The following is an 18,629-nucleotide window of genomic DNA, read 5'->3' on the forward strand; positions in this document are numbered from 1 at the left end:
CAAATCTTAAAGTATAACACAATTTCTAGCTATTAGTAATATAATGGTAACAGTGTTGGTTGTGGAGGAGTAATAGTAGTAGTAGTAGAGTAGAACTAAAATGCCAGGGAGAATTAATAATTTGCTTATTCAAATGAAGATTTCTCCTGATTCTAAGAATGTATTTTCTCCTTCATTATACCACCTTTCACTTTAAAAATTTCCAACAGGATGAAAATAATTCATGCTTTAAAAAAAATTGAGTTATGTGTAACATGATAAATATGGAAATATGTTTAGAAGAATTGTACATGTTTGACCTATATTGAATTACTTGCTGTCTAGAGGAGAGGGAAGGGATAGAGGGAGGGAGAAAAATTTGGAACACAAGGTTTTGCAAGGATGAATGTTGAAAACTATTTTTGTGTGTATTTTGAAAATAAGCTATTATAAAAATATAAAAGTTGAGTTAAAACTGAAATATTCTACTTCACATTGAGAAATATTTGTTCTATGATTTCACAATTACACTTGGGGTGAACGTATAAAGATGTGTAGCAGACAACTTCATTTACTAAAAACGTAAAGAGGCAAAATCTGAGCATTGCTTTTGAAATCTCAATCTGGTTCAGATCTTGAAGGGAAAAAAAAAAAAAAAGAACACCAATACAAATTGCTGTTGTAAGAGAGGTGAGTAGGACTAGGCACAGTTTCTCCTGGTCCTACCCATCTCTCTTAAAAACAGCAATTTTTCCAGTGGGAAAAGAACTTGGTCTTTAGATAGCAGCAATATGAAGGAAAAACAAATGAGCACAGATCCGATAAACATCTATCTACTTTCTCTATTCTGGTAATTCTAGAGGGAGAAAAACCAAAAAAGTAAAGGAAAAATTTTTTTCCTAGGAATTAAAAATGAATATGTTACAAATAGATTGTAGGTTCCTGAAGTGCAAGGATTTTGTTCTATTTCTTTTGAATGCCCTTTTAGTGCCCAGAATTATTAATAGGCATAATGAGTGACTTATGTCAAATAGCAGCCAATACCTGTTGAATTAGGAATGAATTAATGAATTGATATTTATTCCTTTATTTTTAGTTATCTATAAATGCTATTTCCATTGACATTTCCATTCTTGATGAATTCCAATTTAAGGAATTCATGAATACGCTACAGTCTTAACTGGATATAATTAAAAACCTCCATGGATAAAATCTTTTCTGCCTCTGCATTCCTATGGACATCATAACAACATCTGCATCCACATCTGTAGGCATTCTAATCTTATCCAAACTAAATCCTGCAACATTTGATCTTCTTTCTGGCAGCATCTCAAAGATTATAAGATCATGAGTTTAGAGCTGGAATGATGGATGCCCTTTTAGGCCATTTAGTCTAATCCCTCATTTTACAGATGAGGAAATTAAGGCCCACAAGATCTAAATAAATTTCCCCAAGATTAAATGGATAGTAAAAAATAGAGTTGTGATTTAAATCTAGATCCTCTGATTCCTCTGTGACACCGGATCAATGCAGATTCTCTGAAAATGATATAGGCAATCTTCATATCACTCACTAGTTTTTACTCATTTACAACAGACAGGGAGGGAGAAGTGATACCCTGTCCACATAAAAACAGTTAGGGTATATTAAAGGGCATAAGGGATACCCAGATGCTAAAGGTTTTGGGAGATATCACAGTAACAATAAGACTTGTTGATTAAATATCAATATCATAGTATATTTCATAAAATTAGAACTTAATCTTATTAGACTTAAATATGACATGATAATAAAGGACATTAGAAGGCAGAGAGTGGTTTAAATCATTAGTCACAAAAATCTCTCTCTTTTGTTATAGAACACGCCATTTCCCCACTCTAGGTTGTTTTGCATTTCTCTTCATTTTCAAATGGGCCTTTTGGCTTCTGACTTTTTTTTTCAGATCTCAGCTAAAGTCCTACTTTCTACAAGAAACCTTTCCCATGTTACTGCTCTTATCATTTTTAATCTATTCTGTATTTAACTTGTTTGTACATGGCTGTTTGCATTCTTGTCTCCACTTTTAGACTGTGATGGGACAGTCTTTTGCCTTTCTTTTTATCTCCAGGTTTTAGCACAGTGCCTGGCCTTTAGTGAATATTTAATAAATGTTTACCAATGTAATATTTTTTAGCCATAGTATTAATGAAGTAAGATTAAACACAATATGTATGAAATTTTAAAGGAATACAAAGCAGATATTAGATGATGGAATTATGAGTCCCAAATGACTCTAGCTAATAAAATGAAATCAACTAGGGATTAATGTAAAATTCTACATTTTTGGTACAAAACCTCAAAAGTTCAAATCTAGTCTGAATGATAAGGGAATGCAAAAGAATTCTGAAGTAGCTCTGTTAAAGGAATTGGCCATGATTAATCCAAAGAAGGTAACATTAATGGGCAATATAATGACTGTTTTTAAAATGTTTGAAAGACTATTTATATGTAAGAGAAATTAGACTTATTTTATTTGGCATCAGAGGGCAGAACTAAGAGGAGTAGGCAGATTGTTAAAAGGTAGATTTTGGTTTTCTTTGAGAAAAAGTTTTGCAATCAATAATTCAAACTATCCAAAAGTAGAATGGCCTGCCTTGGTAAATAGTGAATTTCCTCTCTCTGGAAATTTTCAAGGAGAGGTTGCATGACTTTTGTTGGGGATTTTATGTGCCATTGAGAAAGGGGATCATTCTTTGGAATAGTTTGTACTGGATGGATGAACTGTTTTCCAAAATTCTGAGGTTTTATAATTCTATGAAATTTCTTGAAGACACCTATTACAAATTAAAAACTTGTACCTTTCTCTTCTTGTTCTTTTTTTTTTTAAACTTTATATTTCCAATACTATCTCTGAAGTTCTGAGAGAAGAGAACTACCAGCAATTTCTAGGAAAAGGTTTTTTAAAACAGTTAAGAAAAGGTTTTTTAAAACAGTTAATTTTTGATTTCAATTGTTAGGCATAAGATCAAACTTTTTCCTTTCCCCTATTCCCAGCCATATTCTGCTTACTAATACAGACCATACCTGCGCCGTTGTTTTGTTTGTTTGGAAGGGAAGGCTAGAGAGAAGGAACAGAAAGGGTTTCTTCATGTGTAATCATTTATAACAAGCATTGCTTTACAAAGCTGTACCCTCTGAAGGACACTGGCACTGCACCTTCAGCTTATAATAAAAGTGATTTAAGTTGGAGTCAGAGAGTGAATAATTGGACATCAAGAATAATTATATTCACAGTCCACTTATTTGATTTCTTGACAATCCTGGTTTGGAACCATTTCTATCTAGCAAAGTCTTTACTGATCACAAACCTTAATTAACATGTAATATTTTTTGGGGGGTAGTATGCTCAACTTGGAGAGAAAAGACAAAAATGGGGTGGTTGTGAAGGATTTATTTTTAATAATAAACTCCCAATAAATGTCCTGAGGTCAGTAAAGATGTAGCTCAATCTCTCATACATATATTATCTATCCATAAACACATGATACAATCAAGATTGATGCCTGAAGTAATGACCTTGAGGGACATTCACTGCAAAGTGAGGAATCATCAGAGAAAGATTTAATTACGTTCAGTGTAATCCCTTTACTAAAGGGATCTGTCATTTAGAAAGTTTTTCAATGACAATTTACAGGCATAATGCCCCTGACAATAATAACACTTTACGGTTTCATGGAGCATTATTCTTATAACAACCCTGTGAAATCAGGAGTAAAACTAAAGATCATGAGCCCAAGAAAACAACAACAACCAAAAACCAAAACCAAAACCAAGAACAACCCTTTGAAACTTAGAAGGGATAATGATATTATATTTATTTTATTTAATTTTTATTTATTTATTTATTTATTTGCTGAGGCTATTGAGGTTAAGTGACTTGCCCAGGGTCACACAGCTAGGAAGTACTAAGTGTCTGAGGCCAAATTTGAACTCAGATCCTGCTGACTTCAGGGCTGGTGCTCTATCTACTACACCATCTAGCTGGCCCTGGAAGGAATATTATAAGTCAGTCCAATACCCTCATTTGACAGATAAGGAAACTAATGTCCAAGGAAATAAATGGCTAGGCCAAAGTAACAAAGGAAGTTAATTGCAAATTAGCTCAACATGAATGAATACATCTTGACTTAATTATAGTTAAAAATAAGCACCATGAATAAGAAAAATGTATAAAATCAAAATAAAACTTCTTTCATCACCAAAAAGACTGGCATGCATTAAATAAAGATTGATTAGACACTCTTCCTCAGGGTCACGATGACCATTTGCTGAGGAGATTCCACTGCATTTTGATAAAGATACTGGGATATACTTACTTGATCTTAGTCACAACGAATAAATCATTAAACAGAAAGATATGTCGTTCCTGACACTGCAGACCCCTTTTGAGTTCAACACGACCATCAAGCAGCAGGGACCTGCTGGAGCCCGTAAAAGAATTAAGAAATGCACATGGGTCCAAGTTGGCAGATGGACTCTCCCTGTGAAAGAAAAAAACAATATTGCAGTATTTAGCAAAATGGTCCAAAGTATGAAGGAATTTTATAACACAAACCAAGCCAAATCCAGCTGCCAATATTAGCTGAGTATCTTTTGACCTAGTCCTCAAAACATTGCCATAGATTCTGTGGTTGTCTAAGAAATAGAGGTTGGCTCCTATCACAACAAATTCTACATAGGTAATCATTCATCCTGAAGGTAGAATTTCTTTTGAATAAACTTCTAATTCTTCTTCCTCTGACTCCTTTGTCCTTTTACAATCACTTATACTTTATGCATGAGATGTTATTTTGTTTAGTATCCTGGATTAGGAATTTTTTTTTTCTTTTAGGAAAGATTAGGAATTTTTCTGGTAAAGATGACAGAAGAGTTATAAGAGACTGGATGGTGTAACTAAAATGCTGTGAAAAATGTTAAGACCAGTGGCTTCTACCATAGAGTCACTTAAAGAATGGGATTATAAATTATATAGCACCATTGATTATAAGAATTCTTGGATTGTATTAATTACAAATTAATAAATATGCATCAAGTTATTATTTGTAAACTATGTGTTAGGTCCCATTTTAAATGCTTTTAAGTCCTTATAAAATGAGGGAAAAGACAATCCGTGCCCCCAAGGAGCTTACAAGTGACATAATATTATAAAGCAATCATCCCAACATGATCATAATTTTGTAATCCTTGTTATACATATGGAATTTTAATGCTATGATACTTGCTAAATGACTGACGGTTTGATTCAATTCAACGAGCATTTACTACTGACCTTCTATGGGCCAAGTATTGGAGTTATGAAGACAAAGAGGAAATAGTGTCTGCCCTCAAGGGGCTTATGATCGAAGCAATTTTTTTTTTAAATAGGGAGAAAGTTAATACAAAGTAATTTTTCTTTCAAACATAAGTAAACCAAAACATGCACAAACTAAATAATTTTATAAGAGAATTAAAGTTCATTGCTACAGTAGATCTTCACACCTTACAAAATCCAAGCATTCATTTTCTTTTCTTTTTTTTTCTGCTGGTGCAATTGGGGTTAAGTGACTTGCCCAGGGTCATATAGCTAGTAAGTATTAAGTGTCTGAGTGTCACATTTGAACTCAGGTCCTCCTGATTTCAGGCCTTGCACTCTATCCACTATGCCATCTAGCTGCCCCAAGCATTCATTTTAAGCTGCAAAGATCAGGAAATACTTGAGCTTACCACTAAGCTTACAAAGTATTTGACTATAACAATTAATCATATTGTAGGAGCTGTAATTTCAGCTTGTGGTTTTAGAGCTAGAAAGGGCTCTTTAGTTCAGTAACTCCATTTATAGATGAGGAAGCTGAGACCGAGAAAACTTAATAGATTTGCCCAAAGTTGTGCAAGAGTAAGGATCAGAAACAGAATCCAAACCTAGGTATTTTGGCTCAGAGAAGCAATCTTCTTTCCACTGTCTCATATTCCGTGCCCTCCTAAGTACTCCTACCAGCAATTCAGACATCAATCTTTCTACTGCTGAGATGATACTTTAATGAATTGCTGTTCTCTCAAATAATTCATCACCCAGTAGCTAGTTCTATTTATAAAATGATGAGTCTTGATGAATTTAGAGGTTGTCCTTTGCTATAGAGAGGGACATCAATACCATAGTGGAAATCTTTACAGCTTGTGTTTTGTGGGTATAGCCTTCAAAAACCCAAGGTCAACAAGGAGTTCTCCAATGGAGGAAAAAACCCCACAATCATGGCAATTATATAGCACATTGCTCATGATGGATCACATTATATCATTGTAATTATTCTCAGCATCCATATGAAACAAGTAAGAAGGAGCAGGTGCTCTCATTTTCCTTTTAGAGTTCCAGGATTCAGAAAATTTGTAGTCAATAATGCCACAAACAACATCTATGAAAGTTGCTATCCTGGACCCTCATCCCCTCATTCCTGTACTATTGCAACAACTTATTGAAATGTGTTTCTGTCTCAATTCTTTCTCCACTCTAGTTCATTCTTTACACAGGGCCTAAAAAGATCTCACCTAAAGTGTAGCTATGACTATGTTATATCCTCTCACCAAAAAACTCCAGTAGTTCCCTGTTAGTTCCAGGATCAAACAGGAAATCCTTTGGCTTTTAAACTTTTCCCAACAACAGCAGTTAACACTTACATAGTACGCTAAAGTTTGCAAAAGACTTTATAATTTCATTTTGTTCTCTCTTATAGACAAGTGCTATTATTATCCTCATTTCATAGATGGGGAAACTGAGGCAAACAGAGGTTAAATCACACTGTTAGTAAGCATTCTAGGCAAGAAGAGAACTCTTGTTTTCTTGACTTTGGGTCAAGAACTTTATCCACTGTGTCCCTTAGCTGCCTTTTCATAATCTGGCTCTTTCTTGGCTTTTAAGTCTTTTTACTGGCTCTCTCAGCTTGTAACACTTTCTCCTCTCTTCATCTTTACTGACTTCAAAACAAAATTTAAATCCTACCCTCTGCAGATCTTTCCCTTCCCTTGTTCCTTCCTTTTACTCCTCTACCCATCCATCTCCTTCCTATTTACCCTCTATATTTTACATATATTTGTACAGACATAATCATGTGCATATTAGGATTTTGAGGATAAGAACATAATTTTGCCTTTATTTTTGAATCTCCCAGTGTTTTAGCACAGCACAGCTTATAATAAGCACTTAATAAAGGCTTGCTGATGATAAAGATAATCAAAATCATCCTTATCAACCTAAATCCAACAGCCATCACAGGGATGCTGGCTAACATAAAATTAATCTTACACCAGAATATGCAAAAGCTGCTTTTCTGAAGGATTAATACAGATGGCCAAATTAGGACTAGAGTTTAGCCTGGCTTATAATGGGGTTGTTGAGCTAGAAAATCTCCACAGATGGTGCTGAGAAGATCAGAAGTTGGGATACTTACCAGCCTCAAGACAGAAATACCACTAACAGACTTTTAATATACGTAACCTCAAACTTTGACCCTTATTCCTCTCCAAATAGGGTAAAGCAAAGCAAAAGAGATGGACTCGAACAATATAGTTTTTATTAAAGCTTTTTATTTTCAAAACATATGCATGGATAATGTTTTCAACACTGACCCTTGCAAAAACCTTGTGGTCCAAATTTTTCCCTCCTTTCTCTCACCCCCTCCCCTAGATGACAAGTAATCCAATATATGTATACATAGTTATACAATTATCTTGCTACACAAGAAAAATCAGATCAAAAAGGAAAAAAAAAATTGAGAGAGAAAACAAGATGCAAACAACAACAAAAAGAGTGAAAATATTATGTTGTGATCCATTCTCAGTTTCCACAGTTTTCTTTCTTGATGTAGATGGCTCTCTTCATCACAAGATCATTGGAACTGGCCTCAATCATCTCATTGTTGGAAAGAGTCAGGTCCATCAGAATTGATCATCACATAATCTTGTTGTTGCTGTGTACAATGATCTCCTGGTTCTGCTCATTTCACTTAGCAGCAATTCATGTAAGTCTCTCCAGGCCTCTCTAAAATCATCCTGCTGATCATCAAACAATATAGTTTATTCCATCGCCTAGACCCCCAAAAGAGGGTAAAAGCTTGAAAATCTGTAGCTCATTATGATAGTGATTACTCTGAGATGCTGAACCCGGTTTTCCCCCATTTAGTGATAAGTTCCAAGACGATAGGTAAAAATAGATAAGGATGATCTCAACCGCTTACCAGAAGCAATATCTTCATTCCAACTAACTGCTGAGGTAACTCTTCCTTCAAACGGACCCTTTTCTAGTTTTAGGATGACCGAGCAGACATAGCTCATGGGGAGATGGTGTCGGACTATGGTTAGGGGATATGGGTGAGGGGAAATAAAGGAGAAAAAGGTGTTGGGTAGAAGAAAAACCTATTTTACTTGGTCCTCTCAGGTTATGCAGGGTCCATGCTCGCGAGCAGGCAGCAATGTGGAAACCGTTTTGTCATTATTTTTAACAGGAATTCTTAACCATTTTTGAGTCATGAATTCCTCCAGCACTCTAATGAAGCCCATGGATTCCTTCTCAGAATTGAAATGCATTAAGTAGAATACATATAATTACTCAAAGGAAACCAATTATATTGAAATACCTTTGTCAATATTTTTAAAAAGTATATAAAGTTCAATTAAGAACTCCTAAGTTAGAGCAATATGATAATTTCAAGCAGTTTTTAGAGTCAACATGATAATTTCTGATACCTACTATGTGCTAAGCAATTTGCTGAGTGTTACTATGCTTTATACAGACTTCATTTAAAGTATGCTGTCAGGGAGAGGAATGGGACCTGAGATTTCATCACTTTGGGAAGGTCCCCAGCAGGGAAAATTCTTCTACCATCATAGGTCTATTATTCAGTCATTTCAGTCATATCTAACTTTTCATAACTTCATTTAGAGTTTTCGTGGCAAAGATACTTAAGTAGTTTGACATTTCCTTTTCCAGCTCATTTTATAGATGAGGAACTGAGGCAGACAGGGTTAAATAACTTGCCCAGGGTCACATAACTAGTAAGTGTCTGAGACCAAATTTAAACGCAAAAAGATGAGTCTTCCTGTCCCCAGGACTGGCACTTTATCCATTTTACCACTTAGCTGTCCAAACAAGCTATATAGATCGGTTAGTACCAATAAAGGAAAAGCACTAGAATTAAGAAGATCAGGAAAGGTTTCCTATAGAAGGTGGAATGTTAATTGGGATTATCTGAGCTTTGACTCTTTTTGGATAGGTGGCTAAATAGGCTAAGTGCTGGACTTGGAGTAAGGAAGACCTGAGTTCAAATCTGACCTCAGACACTTAATTAGCTGTGTGATCGTGGGGGAATCACTTAATCCTGTTTGTCTTAATCCACTAGAGAAGGAAATGGCAAACTATTACAGTATCTTTGACAAGAAAACCTCAGGGACAGAATTGGTATGCTAGAGTTCACAGGCTTACAAAGAAACAGACCTGACTGAACAACAACCTTAGCTATTTGAGTGACCTAGGTTGAATCATGTTACTTTGCTGTTCCTCAGTTTCCCATTATGTAAAATGAAGTGTGACTATAAATAAAATGATTCTTCCAAAGAAGTGTTTTCTCATTACAAATGTTCTACTTGAGGAGTGTATATTAGCTTCGTGTGACACAACACCCTCCCTACTCTTTGCTAATATTTCCCTCAGAGAAAGGGTAATGTTAAAATTACTGTCATGGCTCCCTCTCTAGATTATATCCAGAAAGTATTCCTGTAACATTACAGGGTCTATACCCTAAAAAGAAAAGATCTCATAGATACAAAAAGATTCTTTTCATAGTGGCAAAGAATAGGAAACTGAGGGGGTACCCTTCAATAAGAAAATACCTGAAAATATTATGGTATATGAAATAATAAAATACAATTTTGGTATAAGAAATGATGAAAGATGATTTTAGAGAAACCCAAGAAGACCTGTCTGACCTGATGCAAAGTAACTTAAGTAGAATCAGAAGAACATTTCATTTTGATATCAACAATGAACAAATTCTCAAAGACTTTAGATGCACCCTGATTCCACACAATGATAAGAATGCTATCCACCTTCTGACTCAGAGAGATAAACTGATATATAGAATGAGACATGTGGTTTTTAGACATGGCCCATATGGGGATTTGTTTTGTTTGACTATAATTATTTGTAGCAAGAAATTTTTCTTCTCTTTTTGAAGTAGGGAGGGGTAGGAGGAAAAGATAATAAATTCTTGACAATTGAACAAAGAAAAAGAAAGTAGCCCTCATATCTTTATAGCCTCCCTGATTTCCCTGAGTTCACTATAAACTTTGAGACTTAACTAGATAAAAAGTAGCCCTGCTGGATACCTAGTCTAACAGAATCTGATTATCTTACCTCTGCCAGATAACTTTTTAGAAATCATTAGCTCGCTTCCTCTCAGTTTTAGGTCTCAGTTACTTCAACTAAATTGAAGTATATCTACAGTATATCTACTGTTATCAATCAACAATGTCACTAACACTTCTTTGTGTCCCTGATATCAGTGCAGGGGAAATTGGGATATAAAAATTCTTTCCTCAGTAGAACTCTTCTGTAAACTAAATGATTTACTTGGGGTAAAACATCTAACTTAGTTTGCATCCTGCCTCAGATACTTATTTCTGTATGACCCTATCTAATTCACTTAATCTCTCTGGGTCCCAATTTATTTATAAAATGAGGTGATTGAAGTCAATGACCTGAAGTACCTTTAAGTTCTAAGTCTGAGATCTTATGATTCTGTATGCCAAACATAGTAACTTAAAATTTTTTTTTCTCCAGTTACATGTAAACATTTAACATTCATGTTTAACAAATTTTGAGTTGCAAATTATTTTCTTCATCCCTCACCTCTTCCATCCCTGAAACAGTAAGAAATTTGATATAGCTTATATATGTATAAATATGTAACATATTACTATATTAGTCATATTGTGAAAGAAGACATAAACCTAAATTGGGAGGGGGGGAAACATGAAAATATATATTAAAGTAGAAAAAAAGCATGCTTTGATCTTCATGCAGACTTCATTAGTTCTTTCTTTAGAGATGGATAGTGTTTTTCATTATAAGTCCTTTGCAACTGTCTTGCATCATTGTATTGCTAAGAAGAGTCAGTCACAGTTGATCATTATACAGTATTGCTCTTACTGTGTCAAAAGCAAGAGACCTGAGTTCAGGTCTTCCATACTCCAAAGTTCATTTTTCTACCAGTTCTAGCAACTACCTCTTTCCCAGGGATGTGAGATTAATGGAAAGTGGAGCAGATTACTTAGGCCATTCAGGATCTTCCTGAATGACTATTTTGATGATTACTGATGATGATGATTAAAAGCTTTTCAACTTGTTACTATAATGGGACTTTTCCAGACAGTGGTATCACTTAACTTACAAGGTTTGTGCTGTTCTTTTAATTAAGAAAGGAATCTCACTAGAGCCACATTTTAAATTATTCTTTTCTTGTCACTGCCAAACAGTAGCTTTTATTTGCTACATTTCTTTTTGTACCACTTACCTACTCATTTCTCAACTTTTGGTAAACTGGCTTCTGTTATCTCATTTTCACTTTACTCAAAGTGTCAAATTTCACTGGTAATGAGTTGGGTGAGATGAAAAAACAAAAGAATTATGTGACCTGGGTTCAAATCGTGTTTGGTACTTACTGCCTTAACAAATCATTTAACCTTCCTGACTCAATTTTCTTATCTGAAAAATTAGAGGACTAGACTATATCAACCACCAAAATTCCATTTTAGCTCTTTAAGTCATCAAATCTATCTTTTCAGTTTGAAGCAAATGATAATAATTGACTGATCCCTGCTTTAGAAAAATTTCCTTTCTTTTTGATTTCCAAGATATTCTCTTGATCTCTCTTTCTGATCTCTACTTCTCCAATTGGCTTCTCTTCTTTCTCCACTTCTTCAAGTCCTATTTCTCCCAAACTTTTCCCCAAACACTGTGTCTTTTGCCTCTTCTCTTTCAGTTTTCTTTCATGAGTATCTCATTTGTTCCCATGGCTTTAATTTAAACTTCTATGTAGAATCATGATTTCCATATTTCTAGCTATAATCCAGATTTCTCTCTGGAATCACAGACTTTTAAAATTGTCCAATAGAGAACTCCAAGTGGGCTGTCTTTCTTGTATTTCCCAATTGAATGTGTGTTGATCTTAACTAATTTCCTCCCTATTCTCCTCCCTCTAAAAGCTTATTTTCCTGCCTTCCCTTTTTTGTCATCATTTTTTATGAAACCTTCAAGTCATCTTTGATGCTTCTGTCTGTTTCGCATTCCAATTAGTTGACAAATTTTGTTGATTCTACACACGACAATCTCTCATCTCTCTTCTGCTTTCCAAACTCAATGCCATCATCCTAATTCAGACTCATTACAAATTCATGCCAGTAATATTGAATTCAGCCTTTAAACTTTTCTCTACACCATTTCTTTCCTCCTTAATCTTTTACATCAATGCTCAGGTAGAATTTACATCATCCCTTAACTCAAAAATTATGGCCAGCCAAATAAAAGACAAATTCCTTAATCACTTAAAGCCCTCCATAATATGCCCCCCCAACCTTATCTCCTCTCCCTTCAAAAATCCCTCAAACAAATCTGTAAATATCCCTAACTATAGTCCACAATAACCCACCTGATACATCACTAAAAAGTCTTGAACTCTATTATTTCCTGTTATGATGTACCAGAAACTTTTAAAGTTTCTCCCATCCTCCACCCCCACTCATAGGGGTGTTTAATCATATCTTGGAAATCTACTGCTCTAGTCCAGGGGTCCTCAAACTTTTTAAATAGGAGGCCAATGCACTGTCCCTCAGATTGCTGGAGGGCTGGACTATAGTAAAAGCAAAAACTTTGTTTTGTGGGCCTTTAAATAAAGAAGCTTCATAGCCCTGGGTGAGGGGGATAATCGTCCTCAGCTGCTGTATCTGGCCCGCAGGCCGTAGTTTGAGGCCTGCTAGACTATACTGCCTTTCCAAGTCCTTTCTCTCCCTTTTGAACTCTCAAATATTGATTAAAATGCAATTGAAATACTTTCTTAAAGGAGCCTTCTCTCTAATCCTCTTAGCTAAAAGTAATCTCTTCTTTCTTGGTCTCATGTCACATTTTTAATTTTTATTCTTGTTTTTTTTGTTTTCCATTACATTTATCTGTCTTTCTTTATGGGGCCAGGTCATTGGCATGTCATGATATGATATTCTGTATCCCTCAAAGTCCTTCACACATAGTAGGTACTTACTATAATATTTGCTGAGAGAATGAATATCAGAACAAAGAAAAAAAGAAGCTAGAACAGCTGGTTAAAATATCATTTAACTCCTACATCATTATATAAATTCAAGATAATTTTCCAAAGGAGAAAGAAAACATCCTTTGCACATCCTGATTCCTAATAACTCCATATATACTGTAAAGACCCAATAAATGCTGATGATAATGATGATAGTCGTATTAGTTAGGTTTAAATGTCACTTCCTTTCTGAACCTTTATTTTCATATGCCTATAGAGGTAATTTATTCTAATTTGCAGAAATTATTAGATTTATACTTTTCTTGCTTGATGGAAGCTGAGGACCAGAGATGACTCTTCCTTATTCTCATACTCCTTTTCTTTAAAGAAAACAAAGCAAAGCAATGTTTTTACCTTTGTATATTGTACTTGCAACTTGATTAATCAGGTATATATATTACTTAAGCAGAGTCTAACAAATTTTGTGAATTATGTAGGTCAAATATTGTTTTAAATGAGGCAAGAGTACAATCTGAAACTAAATAAAAATCTAAAAGCCTTTTTTTCCAACATATTAATTTATCAGAGATATGTCTTCATAGAACATTATCTCATCATTACCAACAAAAACAATACCAAACATTTCTATTCTATTTCATGTGCTTTTTGGTCCAAGGAAAGTTTGGGGGAAGAGGGGACAGTGACTGATTAGTCAATTGGGTATTTAAGTACTCTAAGTGTTTATGTTCATGTCCAGTGACTGGTGAAGATTTGGGGGTCACAAAGATTTCATTTTTGTATTTTTCTCCACCCCACAGTCAGATGTCTAGTAGGGGACTTGGCAAGCTGGTGATTGTTGTTGTTATTCAGTCATTTCTGCCTCTTTATTATACCTTTTGAGGTTTTCTTGGGAAATGATTTTGCCATTTCCTTCTCCAGCTCATTTTGAAGAGGAAACTGAAGCAATGGGTTAAGTGACTTGCCCAGGATCACACAGCAAGCAGTAAGTATCTGAATGCAAAGTTAAACTCAGGAAGATGAATCTTCCTGACTCCACCCCCAGCTTTCTATATACTGTGCCTCCTAGCTGCCCCTGACAAACAGTGGACAATCAATTATTAATTTAATAGTTAATAGTTTAATAGTTTATGGTTTACAAAGTATTCCCCTTGAAACAATACCATAGGATAGGTAGTGCAAATATCATGTATGATAAGGAAACTGAGGTTTAGAAAGCTGAAATTGCTACACCATAACCACACAGCTGCTAAGTGGCAAGACTCCAAATATATCAAGGAGTACCTTACAGCTTTTTTCAGAAAAAAGTTAAGAATGAGTTAAAAACAAGAAAATATTAATGCTTCACTCAGAATAAAAAATAAACATTTCAGCACTCGCATAGTTTTAAAAAACCTTTCATCCAAGGAGACACAAACATATAAACAACATTTGTTGTTTTTTTTTTTTTGCCTGCAGCCCTAATCAGGGTTTCCTAGTAAAGGAGATTTCTCAATTATGTGTGTCTCAAAATGTTTATTTTTATTCTGAGTGTAATGTAGATGTGTATATTTTGGTTTATTAGAGTATAGAAATCAGAGGGGAAAAAAGAATTTAACCTTCTAATTTAGCATCTTAATATAACATGATTTAAAAAACCCCAAGTTATAATTAAGAGACTTAAGATGATGTTCCAAATACAAGGAAATTGAGAATTAACCTTGCTCTAGTTTCTACTGAATTTAAATGAAATATTTTAATTCAGTTTAAAAAGCCAGGTCAATTTTATTTGGTTAGTGGGGGAAGAATAAGAAGTGTAATTTTAGGATCTTAACACTTTTTTTGAAATCAAAATGAGGATAACTCTCAAAAGGCTTCCCCACAGAAGGTAGATAGAGCACAGCTATGGAATAGTAAACCTCCTCTTCCTGAAACCAAACTGGCCTCATTCTCTTACTAGCTGTGTGACCATGGAGAAGTTACTTAATCCTTCTCTAGTTCAAATAGTTAGTCCAATACTGGCAAGGACTTTTAAAATGAGCTGGAGAAGGAAATGGCAAGGCACTGCAGCATCTTTCCCAAGAAAAGCCCCAAAGGGATCACAAAGACTCAGACAGATTCAATCCAACAACAAAACAGAAGGTTAACTTCATTAGACTTTTTGACTCTTAAGTTCTAAATCTCTGATCATGATTTCCTATGCAGGATTATCCTAAAGGTTCATGGTTGGAACCAGATATGGAGCCAGACATGGAACCATGTCTCGTTCAGGATAAGTAGTATTGTCATTTTAATTTTACTTTATTTTTTTCTTTTTCATTTTAAGTGCTAAATTAGTCAATCAGGTGTTTATTAAGTACCTACTAGATGCTCAAAGAATGCTCACAATTTGTGAATGAGGAAGGGCTGAGAAAGGATCTCAAAGTTTTTCTAATGCATTTCCTCCAAGTGCTTACTAAGTATAGTACTTAGTAAATAATAGTAACAAATACAGAATGTCCCAATAGGTTTAGATACTTTAAAAAAAAAAAAAAACTACACTAAGACTTTTGACACACCTTGTATTTGTTGATTTATTGATTGAAATATCCTCAAGAAATAGAATCAAGTTTATCATTCCTCTGAAAAGACTAGATTATTTTAGAACTAGAAAGGAAATTAGGGAAAATTTACTTAATGACAATGGATATTTAGAATACCCAATACACTAAAAGAATCTCCAGAATAAATAATATACCTAATAAGTGGTCATCTAGAATTTACTTGAATACATCCAAGAAGAAGGAACCCACTATTTCTCTTATATTCCATTTTTGGACAGTTTAATTGTAATAAAGTTAGAAAGAAGAAAACTCTAGAAAACGGTTGTGGTGCCCCAGAGTCCATTCAATTTCCTAGATGGCCTCTCTCCCTTAGAAATGGTCAAACAACAAAATGTCACCTCAGATCTACCCAAGGCAGGACTAGGTGAAAAAGGTCCACCTGTAAACTTGCATGATTCCCTAAGCTACCAGTCCTTAACCATGTTTATAAAAATTACCCACAAGCCTAACATATGGATTTCCTGAAATCCTTATCAGCCACTTCAGTGACTAGGTTAGCTGACTCCTTCAAGGGCAACCCTTCAGGTCTTCATACAAAATCCTCCCTCCTCCATGTCTGTGACAGGTAATCTCCCCTTTCACCACATATTACTCTCTCATACCACTCCCCTAACTTCCTCACAGAGCCATACTCAAGAGCTATAACTACTTAAAGAACTGTGACTGTCTGATACCATTCTTTACTAGGAACAAATCTGAAGTCAAAAATAAATAGAACCAATCTAACTATTCCCCCATGTGATAGCCCTTCAAATACAGAATATCTCAAAAGTCTTAAAACTACTCTTAACACTTTTGGGAGACCCTGCATTTGAAGACAGCTACCACATCTCCCACTCCCACCCCTATCCTAATCTTAAATTTTGCAGATAAATAGGACCGATTCTTTCCATTGATCCTCATAAGATATGGATTCCACCATACTGGTGGCCTTTTTCTGAATATTCTCCAGTTTATCACTATCCTTAGATTGTGGTATCTGGAATGGAAGAGAATACTTGTGACAAAGGCTGAAGAGGATAGAGTATAAAAGGACCATCACCTTTCTATTAAAGCAACACAAAACTGCAAGATCCACCTTGCTTTTTTTATATCCCCAGATCCTTTTTGGATCAACTGTTGACTAACAATGTCTCATCTTATACTTATGAAATAGATTTTTTTTCATACCTAAGTGCAAGTGACCTAAGATCACTGACTCAGAGGTAATGGCAAGGCTGGAAATTGATTGCCAAGTCAGTGTTCTATGCAAACTGAACTGAAACAGTTTCAGTAAGAAACAAGAATTTAAGACAACAGGGAGATTATAGAATAAAAGGAGACAGGAAAAAGTAATGGTTTATAAGAAATCATATGTCTCAATGACAACTTATATTTCTAAAATGAAATATTCCTACGGATTTATCTTATCCCAGAGACTTTGCTATTCCACTTGATGCCATTTTTTTTTTTTTTTTTTTTACCACTCATGTGACAAAGTCCTGCCTTTACTATTAAATTACATTGAGTAAGTCAAAGCCATACTCCAAATCTCCTTATCTGTCCAAAAAAAAAGGGAGGTTGGACTGGATCTGAGCTCCTAACCTGGGATACCTGGACTTGTTTGTTTTAATATTTTCATAACATATATTTCAATTGGATTGGCTTTCAGTATAATCCAATGTATTTGATTTTATACATTTAAAAACATTGAGTTAAAAAGTTTCACCAGACTTCTAAATTTCATAATATAGAAAAAAAGTGAAAATCAATTGGATTAGATGAACCCTAAAATCACTTCCAGTTGAAAAAATTACAGAGGACGGAGTCTCAGTGACCAGGGAGTCCCACTTTCACCTAAGATTCAACATATCTTACCATCCATTTGGGCAGCTCTAAGTATTAGCAAACTTGTCCTTGCATCTAGATTCACTCTATCTCCCTATAAAATCCACCTATGGTTTCTTAGTTTTGCCCAAATCTAATCCTCCTCTTATATCCCAAATCTAATCCATTTTCCTGCAAAACTAGAAGACAAGTAATGTTCCCTTCAGGCTAAACCTACCCATTTATTTCATACTTTCATCACTAGATAAAACTTCGAATTCTTTCGCCATGCTGTTACCTCAAAAGCTTGTCAAAGTCTTTCCCCAAACATGATGTCCTGTAGTAAAGGAGATCAGCCCTCACAGGGATTGTTCCCAAGAAGCTACTGTTGCACTGCCGAGGTTGAGACTCCAAGTTCTTTTTCAAAGAACTTCCAATACCTGAGATGTGGTCTTTTTCTAATGACAGATACTATATCCCTCCTAATATCACAAGATATCCAATAACTTGTTTGGGCAGCCTTAACAATGTTGATATATTGAGTTTGTAGTATTCTCTTCCATTCCAGATACCACAATTTAAGAAGGATAGTGATAAACTGGAGACTATTCAGAAGCTAACAATCTAATCCCATGTTCAATTTTTAATATATCAATTTTGGGGAAACCTAGGTTTTTTCAAACCTCAATCAAGGTATCAACTAATGAACAGAGAAATAGCATCATGTAAGGGAAAGGCCCTGGATTTAAAATTAAAAGTCCTAGGTTCAAGCCCTGTACCTATCCCATAACCTATGTGAAGTTGAATAATTCTACTCTCTGTATTCCTTCATCTATAAAATCAAATGTTGGATTAGCTAGTCACCGAGATTTCCTACAGATCTATGATTGCCTAAATCCCTTCCAGCTCTAAAATTCTATGATTTTGTTTTCA

General features: G+C 34.9%; 1 protein-coding gene across 2 annotated transcripts in view; it reads right to left on the reverse strand.

Moving 5' to 3' along the window:
* The window catches only part of ARHGAP20 (Rho GTPase activating protein 20), a 157,437-nt gene that overhangs the window by 74,798 nt on the left and 64,010 nt on the right, over nt 1–18,629 (reverse strand). For both annotated transcript variants that reach the window (XM_031961130.1, XM_031961131.1), the window contains one exon: nt 4,336–4,500. In XM_031961130.1, the coding sequence (XP_031816990.1) occupies nt 4,336–4,500 (165 nt within the window). The remainder of the gene's footprint in view (nt 1–4,335; nt 4,501–18,629) is intronic.

This window comes from Sarcophilus harrisii, chromosome 3, assembly GCF_902635505.1.
Source record: "Sarcophilus harrisii chromosome 3, mSarHar1.11, whole genome shotgun sequence".
Lineage (NCBI taxonomy): Eukaryota > Metazoa > Chordata > Mammalia > Dasyuromorphia > Dasyuridae > Sarcophilus > Sarcophilus harrisii.